At 42.0% G+C, this 12,596-nt stretch overlaps 1 protein-coding gene across 1 annotated transcript in view; it reads left to right on the forward strand.

The window, feature by feature from the left end:
* The window catches only part of LOC139693482 (uncharacterized), a 575,772-nt gene extending 563,560 nt beyond the window's left edge, over positions 1 to 12,212 (forward strand). Inside the window, exons 4-5 of the mRNA XM_071591659.1 lie at positions 11,167 to 11,607; positions 12,192 to 12,212. Of these exons, the coding sequence (XP_071447760.1) occupies positions 11,167 to 11,607; positions 12,192 to 12,212 (462 nt within the window). The remainder of the gene's footprint in view (positions 1 to 11,166; positions 11,608 to 12,191) is intronic.
* The last annotated feature ends 384 nt before the right edge of the window (positions 12,213 to 12,596 follow it).

Genomic DNA, 12,596 nt, shown 5'->3' on the forward strand with positions numbered 1-12,596 from the left:
CTCCATGATTCCTAGGGCACCAGCTTTTTCAGGAAAACCAAAGCGGCACGAGGAATAGAATTAGAGTCTCCCACCCTGATTCCGTAGGACTTAATATAAATGGAGCTTTCTCCTCGCCTACCATACCAACTTTCGGTCTGATTACTGTTGATTTGTTCATATGTCACTCTTTAACGTTCGTTTTCAACACTTTTCTCGAAATGTCGAAATCTTATGAATCCACTCGGAAGTTATTTAGATGGGCAGGAGTTCACACCACTCCTGCTGGTGAGAAGAATTTTGAGAACGGAGTCCACTTCCCTTACTGAACACGATTTTCAATATCAAATTTGAAATACTTTGACTTCCATATGCTGAAGAAAGAACCTAAATAATGAATAGTATAAAACCTCAGTGTATGTTTTAGTTATTTTATGAAAGATAATCGAGGCTTTCCAACTTAAAAATGAAAGCAGCAGCAAAGCTCATCAATGGCGCAACATTTATGGTTTGGCAAAGAAAAAAATTTTATTCGTGCCTTGCAAAATGAAATTTACATAATTATGGGATATGTCATTTGCCATAAATCAATAATAACTGGCAATTAACACTCATTCAAACAGATAATTTCTCTAAATTGAAAAAGTAAGCCCTTTGTAATGCTAATTATGATTTAATTGAAAACGAAGTTGGGTACAGTTCTCGTTTCAGAGCGATCAGGATTCAACGGTTTGGGGAATTTTTAACTCAGCAGTTTTATTCATTGGTATATTTATTCATTCTCTGCCTGGCTTCTCATTCTCTGCCTGGCTTCTGCCGAGAACAGACGTGCTCGAGCTCGCTCCCTAGAACCGGTTCGACCCTACCTGAGACTACCTGCGTGCCTGCTGATACTTCTGTACCTCTGTGTTTGTTCTTCCCTAGTGAAGTGTAGTTTAGTGTTAGCTTTAAGTTTGTGAAATAGTTAAGTTTATTTAGTTTTTGTGTTGCTTGTTATTAGTTTTAATTGTTTGGTGGTATTCCTAGTGGGTACTCGTAGTGGCTTGCGGTGGTTTTTGTCCGTCAAATCTAATTGGTTATCGGTGAGTGCTTTATTTTCTTTACCATCTTTTTTCTTTCCTTTCTTTACTATCTTCCAAAGCGTAACTTATTGATTGAGGTAAATTTAACTAACCCCTCTTAGAAATTTTAGCGTAGCGTATACAAGTTAGCTTTTGTTGGGAACTCGTTTGTTATTTAAGATGGCTTCATCTGGGTCCCCTGTTGCCATGCTCGAAGGCACTGGCGAATGCGCGGCTTTAAGGGCCCGTATTGTCATGCTGGAGAGAATGGTGCGGGAGCTTCGATCGGAGATCGCTGGCCGGAGAACTCCCCTCAGGAGAGATGGTGCTCGGGGTGGGAATACGAAAACCCGCCACGCCCATATGGGTGCACGGATTCGTCCGAATGCAACACGTGGCTGGGCGATTAGAGACCTACCCCGTGTCCCATCTCCCAACGAGGGAGTGTCTCACGTCCGTAGGTCGGACGATTGGAGGGTCGTCTCTCGGGGCAAGGGGAAGGTAACGCTGCGGCGTGGATTGGACTCTGCGGAGGCAGATACCATCCCCGTCTCCAACAGGTACCAGGTGCTGTCGGATGACAGCACCACCGTACCTGCAGCCCCTATCCCTACTCCGAGGGCACTGCCTAGGGTAAGACGTCAGGGAACGGGAAGGGAGGGAGTTGTAGTAATAGGTAGCTCGAATGTCCGTCGTGTAATGGTTCCATTGAGGGAAAGGGCGCGCCGCGTAGGCGCCGATCAACGGGTGACCGCCTGGTGTATACCAGGCGGAGGAGTCCCTCAGGTGACGAAGGCAATCGAGGCGGCGGTCAAAGGCACGAAGTGCTCTAGGCTGCAGGTCGTGGCCCATGTGGGCACCAACGACGTCACGGACCGTGGATCCGAGGAGGTCCTCCGTTCCCTTAGGGAACTGAGCTCCGAGGTGAAGCGCGTCCAGGGCGTCGAGGGGGTTCGGCTGGGACTAACGGTCTGCAGCATCGTTCCGAGGGAGGATCGCGGGTCTCTGGTTTGGAGCCGAGTGGAAGGCATAAACCAGAGACTATCGAGATTCTGCTCGGACATAGGAGCCTCCTTCGTCGACCTGAGACCAACCCTCCGATCTTGCAGGACTCCCCTTAACCGATCTGGGGTCCATTACACGGCGGAAGCGGCGAGTAAGGTGGCGGATAGGATACTCGACCACTGTAGGCCTTTTTTAGGATAAAGGGCAGGTCACTTAGTGGGTCAGTAACATCTGGGGATAGCGCGTATAATATTATTAATAAAAATATAAAAGTCACCGACAACACTGGCATTGATTTAGAAAGAATTGTGACACGCACTTCCCCACAAAGGCGTCCTAAACTACAGTCAGGCACAAATAAGGACGTTATTCAACATCAAAATAACTTAACTATACTTGTTATAAATTGCAGAAGCCTCAAGAACAAATCAGCGGATCTAGAACACATCATCCAAACTCATTCCGCTGATATAGTATTAGGCACAGAGAGTTGGCTGTGCAATGACATAAACGACCAAGAAATTTTCCCAATAGATTTCAAAGTTTACCGACACGATAGAGATACAAGACCCGGAGGAGGGGTTTTCGTGGCAGTTAAAAGTCATTTTGAAAGCAGGCAAGTTTCATTTGAAAATAATAACATAGAAAGTGCTTGGTGCACCTTAATACGGACCAATCAACCCAACATAAATTTATGCTCTTTCTACAGACCTCCAGACTCAGATTTGAAAACACTTCACACCCTCAACGATCAAATTTACAATTTTACACGTAAATATAATAACAGCATAAACATAATTGGTGGTGACTTTAATCTCCCTGGTATAGATTGGGACAACAATATCGTTAAATCTGGGACCCGCGATCGCGAATCTTGCAATTCCATGATAAAATTGGTTCAAAGAAACTCCCTCCATCAAGCAGTACGCATGCCCACCCGTGGAAAAAACATATTGGATCTATTTCTTACAAACACGCCTGAACGTATTATTAGTGTATCAACTGATGAGGGGTTGAGTGACCATAAAGCAATTAATGTCCACTTGGACATAGAAATAAAAAAGATCATTAAACCAAAAAGAAAAATTTATAATTACCATAAAGCAGACTTTGAATCTTTTGCCAATCAATTAAACTCTTCACTACCCGAGTTCAAAACCCGCTTAAGTCATGTCAACGTGGAAGAAACTTGGACAGAATTTGTCAATATCATGCAAAAAGGAATCGTAGATTTCATACCTATAAAATACGTTAAAGCAAATCGCGAACCCAGGTGGTACAATAAAGACGTTAGAAAAGCCCTTCGAAAGCAGAGAATGCTACACTCTAGGGTAAAGAGGGCAGGCGTGAACACATCATCCCCTGAGAATAAACAATTATGGGACACATATAGATCCTCCAAAATTGAAACCAAAACACAATTACGTAGCGCTTTACTGGACTTTAAACGCAAAGTACTTTGCGAGCACTTGGACACTGACCCCAAAGCTTTCTGGTCATATGTTAGGGAAGTAAATGGGAGTAAACAAACCGTGGCTTGCTTAAGGGATTGTAGCAATGTAATTCATACAGACAGTGAGGGTAAAGCTAACATCTTAAATTCATTCTTCCAAAGCGTTTTCTCGAACGATGTTGCCACCGCATATCTCCAAGAAACAATACATACTCCACCCATGGAAAAAATAACAGTGGACCAACAAGGAATTCTAAAATTGCTTAACGAGATTAAACCCAACAAATCCCCGGGTCCCGAAAATATACCAGCTAGGGTGATAAAACATTTAGCTCCAAACATTGCCCCGTACCTTGAATTTATATTCAACAAATCCCTCACAGAGTGCAAAGTACCTAAGATTTGGAAAACCGCGCAAATAACGCCTATTTTTAAAAGTGGTGACAGGGAGGATCCCAGTAATTACAGACCTATATCTCTCACTTCTATCTGTTGCAAAATCTTAGAGCACATAATTGTCAGTTCAATAATGAGACACCTTGACAATATTAACTTTTTAAGTGACAATCAACACGGATTCAGGAAAACCCGCTCCTGCGAGACCCAATTAGGATTATTTACACATGATTTACTTTTATCGGGTGAGAGAGGTAGGCAAGTGGATGCCATCTTCTTAGATTTTCAAAAGGCATTTGATAAGGTCCCACACGGTAAACTCATTCATAAATTAAAGGTCGCGGGTATAAACAAGGGCGCCATAAGTTGGGTTAAAGATTTTCTTTCAGAGCGGGAACAGAGGGTAGTCCTTGATGGCGCTAGTTCCGACAGCGTTCGAGTCACGTCGGGGGTACCTCAGGGAAGTGTGATCGGGCCGTTGCTTTTCTTGATATTTGTTAACGATTTGAACCGCGAAGTGAAAAGTAAAATTAGGATGTTCGCGGATGACACGGTGATCTATCGGGAGATATCTGGGGATGAGGATCGTTTTATTCTAGAGCAGGATTTATATTGCATTACTAAATGGTGTTCTAACTGGGGATTGACTCTAAATTATAATAAATGTTCAGTGGTAAATTTCTTTAAAAGATCAACGGGATTTGCTTACAAATTAGCTGGAGGTGACCTAGCAGTAGTTGATACGGTAAAATACCTAGGTGTCACATTCACCAAAGACTTAACTTGGGGGACTCACATACGTAAAGTCTGCGGTCAAGCATATAAAAAATTGGGATTCATTAGACGCATTGTCGGCAAAAGTGACTCGAAGGTCAAGGAACGTTGTTACCACGCTCTTGTAAGGCCTCATTTAGAATACGCATGCAGCGTGTGGGATCCGAGTGAAAAAGGTCTCATTCGGGAAATTGAGAAGGTTCAACGCCGGGCAGCCCGTTTTGTAAAAAATTCCTACGATAAAACGCAAAGCGTCACCGAAATGCATTTTTAATGTTGTTTTCCTATGATATTAGGCAAATAGTATACTTTTTGTTTTTCTAAAAAGTGTAGAAGCTACGGTGTCTTATTTTTTGATATCCAATTGGACGTTCCGAAGGGACATGACCAGTGATTTCCTGTTCTTCTTAATGGTCATGTGGTAGTGGTGTTTCAATTTCTTGCTTGTTGTGTCCTGGCTTCCGTGTTGTAGGATGGCTTTCGTGCTGCATCATGGGGTGCAGTTTTTTAGTTGTTTTGCGGTATATGTGTTTGCATGAGTATTGGATGAAGGGATTTTTGCACGAGTGTGTGCGCTCCTGTGGGTGTAATTTTCCGTGTTGTTTTTTTTTTGCATGTGGTATTTTTCTTTTTACGGTTGGTGACCTAACACCCCCCGCCACACGCCCTTGCGGCGGCTTGCGGGGTATTATGTAGATGTAGATGTAGATGGTAATAAACACATTTTATGAATGATGTGGCATTTAAAAAAATAAGATTTTTGGAAATAATACTGTTTTTTTCGCGTAAATCGTACGTCCGTAAGAACACAAAGTGCAGGAAACAGTGCAAAAATCTTTATGATGCTCTTTAATTGTACTAATTTATATCTTATCTCACAGAATAACTAAATGCTTTCATCCTTGAAAGAGAGTTAATTGAATTACTTATTTATTCTCTACCCCAAAGCATTCTCCCAGGAGTCTGTCAAAACCATTAAAGCTAACAATAGCTTAGCTTCTTTCTTTCTTTGGTTACTTCATTGCTTCAATGCTGTTTTCTTCATGTTCTCTCATATTTCTAGTTTTTTTCGCAATGATATATTTCCTATTAATACCCCTTTTCCAATAATGTTATCACACAAATATATTTTTTCAAATAAGCATTTATAGTATGAATTCGTGTTTGTATATTATTTTTGCCTGCAACTGGTTTCGAATTCAGCAACCATAAAAAGAGACTACTTATACCATTTAACTCGTAATTCCATAGTGCACAAATGAATGTTTTTCATAGTTTCTTGACCAAGTACACTTTCCAATGTATAAGGTTACCTGTGGAATAAAATGACTAAAATATCATACGATCAATCCTAGTTTTCCTCATTGTTTCCGCGCACAGAGTAGGAGTAACGGCACTCCACACCAAACGCCCAGCTACAGAACATTCTACAAATACTAAACCAATTTTTCTGGACAACGTAAATTTATTTCAATTCTTGGACAAGAAAAAAAGATTTACGCTGTAAACGTTCATGTAACTAAGGTGCAATATTATCACATGACAAAAAATTCAGGCTCCTTTGCGTCGAGGCCACGGGCTTTTCGCGTAGAATGCAAAAAGTAGTATGGTTATCCCATATTTTGCCTGCTAACCCTGCTAGCCGACTCACTTCCCTATCATAAGTATGCAAGAGTCCAATCATCCATTGTCTTTTACCTCTTTCGCGGTCCCCTCCCTGACTCTCCTTCGCTCACAATCCCCCTCCCTTTTTCTCTTTTTCCCGATTCTTCCCCCACCCCCTTGCCACGCAGACCCAGTTTCCAGTCTTACCTCGAAGCACACAATACCGCCCGTCTTCTCCACTTACTTACCCCCTCTCAATTTCTTCTACTTCCCCCACTTCCCCAGCAACTCTCCCCCGGCTTCCCCTCTCGCCAACCGGTCTCAATTTCCACGGCGGCGCACCCGAGGAAAGGGAGAAAATGAAGTTTTTAGCGAGGCGACAATAAACCAAAAATGGTCCCGCGGAACCGGCGAATTTTTATTTAACTCAGACTCGGGTGAGGGTGGAAAATTTGTTTCTGAAAAGCCTTACTTGGAAATAAATGGTTAAATAATTTAATTCGTTCCGTTTCATACAAATGAGCGGAGATATGAGTGGTTTATAAAAGCAGGAGACGAATTATTGCTGTTAGCTTTCCCTGGCTTCTCTGCTGCTTGTCTGAAAATATTCGGGTCATGTCACGTTTATCGCTCCAACATTACATTTTTCTATTGATATCTACCTGAATGGGTGACTTGGACCTTCAGGACCTTTATTGAACCTTCAAGAAGAGGAACATCCTTTGCGTCCTAAATTTATGCTAATAACAGGTTTATTTATTTAATGCTATTTCCATCTAGCTTCCAAGATCCTACAACTGTAATATCATCCAAAAATATTTTATTTTTCTCTACACATACGAGGGCGGTTCAATAAGTACCCGTGTTAGAAATGAAGAAACCATTTCTTTAAAAAAATTTTTCTAATTTTTCAACATAGTCCCCTCTTGGAAAGATACATTTTTCCCAACATTCCGGCCATTTTTTTAACCCCACCAATAAATAGGATTTGTCGAACTCTCCAAAAAACGCCTCTGTCTCGGCAATAACTTCCTCGTTTGAACTAAATGTCTTTCCCGCGAGCCATTTCTTCATGTTAGGGAATAAGAAAAAGTCGCAGGGAACCAGATCGGGTGAATACGGAGGTGCGGCAGCAATTCATAACGTAGTTCATGCAGTTTGGCGGCGACAACTCCGGATGAATGTGCTGGTGCTTTTTCGAGGTGAAACAGCACCTTCTTTTTCGCCAAATGCGGCCGTGTCTCCTTCAATATTTTGTCAAAGCGGTCCAAAAACTCACTGTAGTATTTCCCAGTGATCGTTCTTCTTTTTTCTAAAAAAACCACGAGGATGACACCATTTGCATCCCAAAAAACCGTCGCCATGACCTTTCCGGCTAATCGGAACATCTTCGCCTTCTTTGGAGCAGATTCACCGGGAGAAATCTATTGTTTTAATTGTTGCTTAGTTTCTGGTGTGTAATCATGAATCCAGGTTTCATCAACACTGATAACTCGACGCAAAAATACATTCGGATCTCACTTAAGTTGTTGCAAACACAGCTTGAAGTTGACAGCCAGATCAGCTTTTTGTCCACCGTGAGTAATAGCGGCACCCATCGGGCCGACAATTTTTTAATCGCCAACTTATCATGTAAAATTTTAATTGCCGTTCCGGTCAACACACACACGGCCTCTGCTACTTCGAGCACTTTCGTTCGTCGATCAGCGGGAATTATGGCGTGGACCTTTTGAATGATTTCCTCGGTAAACACGTCTGCCGGGCGTCCTGGTCTCTCCTCTTCAAAAACAGATGTTCGCCCGCGTTTAAATTCGTTGAACCAATATCTAACTGTGGTCATAGATAGCGAAGTGTCCCCATAAAAAGCATCCAAGTTTGCTTTTATCTCCTCGCATTACTTCCCATCCAAAAACAAAAAGCGAATTACCGAACGATACTGCTCTTTTTCCATCTTAGCGAAAATCACGAAACACGTCATACTCGAATGGCCCGACCTCGTAAATATAGTTCAATTTTTTGTGCAATTAATATTCATTGACTAAGTACCATATCTATTGACTAACTCCATGTACTATATCAATGACTCTGCAAATTACATTTTTTTAGTTAACGTACAGATTTTATTTTGGGAAATTGGGCAGTAGTGGCAAAGTAATTATGTTACACCTCCTCGAAACTGGGATATTAAAATATATAGCCTTTACAACTTACGCCTGTATTTACGCATGCATTCTCAGCCCAAAATCTAATCACTCGGCGCTACTTACAATATTCCGAAGAATTTTGTGACTCTTTCCCCAAATGTTTTACCATTATTGCCCTCACATTGTGCTTGAGTGTGTGGGTAACCTACATTTTATTAATGCTTTTCACTGCTGTTTTGACGTGGAATGCGCGGGTGTAGCGTCATTTTTTTCCCCTCACCCCGAAAGGGGTCTGTTCGTTCGGTATCTTTTCCTCCATCCCTCCTCCTACCCCGATCGATCCCTGCCCTCTCACTGCCCTTCCTTTGCGCCCACCCAACAATTTTGTTTTCTGTAATCCTCGCCTCCAACCAACCCCCATTCTCTTCCCTCCCTCCCCCACTCCACCCCAAATGGTTCCCCGCCCGTCCACCAGGGGATGCGGGTAGCGTCCGTCGCTGGCCATCCCCCCCCTCGGCTCCGCTAGAGATAGGGCGGTGTCTCCTTTGGTGGAGGTTGCTATGCGCGGGGGGATGGAGCGGGGGCTTGTGGGAGGGTGGGTGTGGGCGGACCCTGCGGGTGACCCCCTCTCCGGAGGGTCGCCCCTGCACTCGCCTGCGCCTGTGACCGTGCACGGGGGCGCCAACGGAAAAAGCGAAGCCCTCTCCACCATGCTTCCAGCACCACCGACCCACCCGATCCATTCTCTTTAGCATCTTTCTCTAATAAAGACTCCCCCTCCCTTCGCCTCGCTTGGCATTTATTGCTTTGGACTAATTTAATTGGTCATTTTTTTCTCATTACTAATCCCAGGGTAAATCGAGCAATTCGATCGACGATTTTTTGATCTTATTAGCCGCGCAATTACCAAATGCATTTTGAAAATCTGGAACGGCCTCCAGTTTAGTCGTTGGTCACAATTTCAATATTTCTTGTATTAATGCTAATTCTACCATCGATGTTCCTAGGGTATTTATTCTCAGAGAGGGTATGGACCATTTTGAACGCTTTATAATCATACGCATATAATAGAAAATCTTCCATTGTACAAATTATACTCTTTATCATGCTATCTGTTTTATGCATTCGATGGTTCTTTCCCATCAATTAATGATACTTATTTTTGGGAATTTTATTGTGTGCACTTTAAATTTCCAATATTTTAAATATTTATAGTATATTTATTGTTTTCTCCTATTTTATTTATTAGTTATATCCGTTTTCAGAGAGGATAATGATTTCCAATGATAAGCATTTCACTCTTCCCAAAGTGGTGATTTTATAATAATAGATGTGCGACAGAGATGAAGTGAAATATTTCTTCAATAGCATGTTGTATATTGATTTCAATTTCGTTATTTATTCCTTTTGTAGTCCAATTGACCATTTTAAATATTATTTTTGAACTTAGAAACTATTATTTCTTTTAAGTTTTCGTCATTTTAAGTATCTGTGAGCCATCATCTTTCCGTTTACTCGGTATTGATTGGCGAGTTTTATTCATCAATATACGAATTTTTTAACCGTATTGCAGCTCTTCTGGAAATAATAATATCTTTCTCCATAACTGCCGTAGATACTTGAGAAATATCATCGATACGTTACCCTTCTTTTGTAATGATACTTTTACCATGGTATCATTACGAAATGATAATTACAATTAATGATATGACGATATGACGATATTAATGAAATAGCATGTAATGAAATTAAAATATGATGAATATGGAGTTATATAAGAAGGATTCACTTAATAAGTCACATTATAATTCACTTTGAGCACACAAAATGTAGAGTTAAAATTTTCTTTTTAAGCAGCAAAATTACTTGGTGCTTACCAATTAATTTTGCGTGCCTTTCATCAGCGAACGCAAATGTTTCATTTTCCATTTGTTTCCACACCGTTTACACACGCAGTAAAATTGCAATTTCTACCCTACTTTCCCTTCAGTTAGGCATTTTTCCAGAATCTTCAGTGGCAGTTTGCTTGCGAAAATCCGGAAAAATAGGGGGAAAAATGGTAGCATTTTATTTTACCATAAGATAGCAGGAGTACTAATTGTGTAAGTATTAATTGTCCTACCACATTATACGTTACTCCACAGCTTTTCAAAATTCCGAGAGGATATTCATTGGGACGTGTATGCGACTTTTCTCATGCTGTGCTGTCATTCAGTAAGACATGCCCACCTTTTTTGAAGAAATACTGAGATTTTGAGCCCACTACTTTGACCTAATTCATTATAAAGTGGTGACTGGCATGAACACAAAGAAGATTTACTCCAATGTGTATTTATGTGGGAATATTCACATTGACAATAAAATGAGATAATTGAATCCATGTGATAAGAAATTTAATCCCTGGAGAAAAATAGATGGAGGAAAAAATAAATGTACGAGTAGGAGAGAAATGGATGTCGTATTAATAAAAATAATCCCTTCACCAACTCGCCTTCGGGATGTCCGCGCAATTCATGGATTAGCTCAATTACATCTAAAAATAAGGAAATAGTTTTAAAAATCTAAATCATGCGTTGGGAAACGAATGAAGTTTAATTCGATTAAGCTCTGTGACCTAGGAGTATATTATTTTCGAGCAAAATTTATCGTCTTAAGTTTTTCTGATCGGCTCTGTTGTCCCCTCATACTATTTTTAAATAAAAATCACATCACACAGGGTTCACGACATCAATTGGTTCGTGCCTTTCAGATCACGGAGACGTACGCCTTCCTACCGAGAGAGGCCGTCACCAAGTTCCTGCTGCAATGCACGGACTGCCAAAGGAAGCCGGTGCATGGGGAGGCGGTGAATGGGGGCGGGGGAGCCAGCGGCGGCGGAGTGGCGTCGGTGGGCGGCGGCGAGGCCATGGAGGTGGAGGCCTCCGAGTCCGCGTCCCCGGCCTCGCCACCGTCGCAGGGTGGTCCCCACTCGGCCACCGCGGCCGCCGCCGCGGCCTCCGCCAACACGCCCCCCGCCACGCCATCCCCGGCCCCGCCCGCACTCCCGCCGCCGCCACCCCCGTTCCTGCTCCACCGCCGCCTGCATCCGCCGGACATCGACTACAGCCTGCCCATCACCACCACGTACCTCAAGCACATGCGGAGTCTCGGCTACACGGACGAAGACGCACTCAAGATAGACGTCGAAGAGGTGAGTAGTACCTTCCACCTTCTATTGACCATGACTCATCGAGGGAAATGTTTCGTTTTCTTCCGTTACGTAGCTTTTAAGTGCGAATTTGAATTCTTGGCTGCTAAATGTACTTCGATACGATGATCTTGGTATTGGTACCTGCAGAATTTAGATATAGTAATATGTAACGCGAGCCATTTCGCTTTCCTTTACTCTAATGCATATTGTCTTTTCAATTCTTACGATAGCACTTATTGTCTTTTCAATTCTTACGATAGCAGTTCGGCTAATCCTGAGGACTAAATCCTGTTTTAATATATCCGCTCCATATGAGTTGATAGACCAGAGAGATTATTCCAGCAACCAATTTTAATAGGCAGTTTTTCCAGGGTAGGGCTCAAAATATTACACGACAAAGGTTGATTTTCGCTTTCATATACCTATTTAAATTTTTATCCGGTAGTAATACAATATTATTGCAAAAAGGTTAATATTTCCTCCATATTCAAATTTAATTTATTTTTAACGTACTTAATTTAGGTGACATGTACGTAATCGCATTTGTGAGTATGTTTCTCACTCTCTTCTTGTGACTTTAAAAGATATTCTGGCGCCATCCGTAGTAAATAGCTAGCTTACCTTCACTTTTTACGCCAAAGTACTACCGGATGTTTGAAAAGTCATCTTATGAGCAGTAGTCATTTGTTTCCTCTTATCTCACTTCTATCCATTTTCCGTGCGCCCGATATAAACTTATTTGCAGGAAATATATTCATTCTATTGTTATTGTAAGAAAAATATTATGCAATGGCTTGCCCCGACAATCCCACTCATGGGAACCTCTTACCCACTCGCTTCAACTCAGCCGTTTGAAATTGGTACCAATTTATGGCACCCTTCTCACAGACACTCCGTAATCACCTGAACCCTTCCACCACGCTCTCGCACTCTCCCTATCTCTTCCCCTCTCCCCTCCATGCCAGATATGTTCCTCCCCCTCCCCGATT

This window comes from Hetaerina americana, unplaced genomic scaffold, assembly GCF_022747635.1.
Source record: "Hetaerina americana unplaced genomic scaffold, ioHetAmer1.1.p SCAF_5, whole genome shotgun sequence".
Lineage (NCBI taxonomy): Eukaryota > Metazoa > Arthropoda > Insecta > Odonata > Calopterygidae > Hetaerina > Hetaerina americana.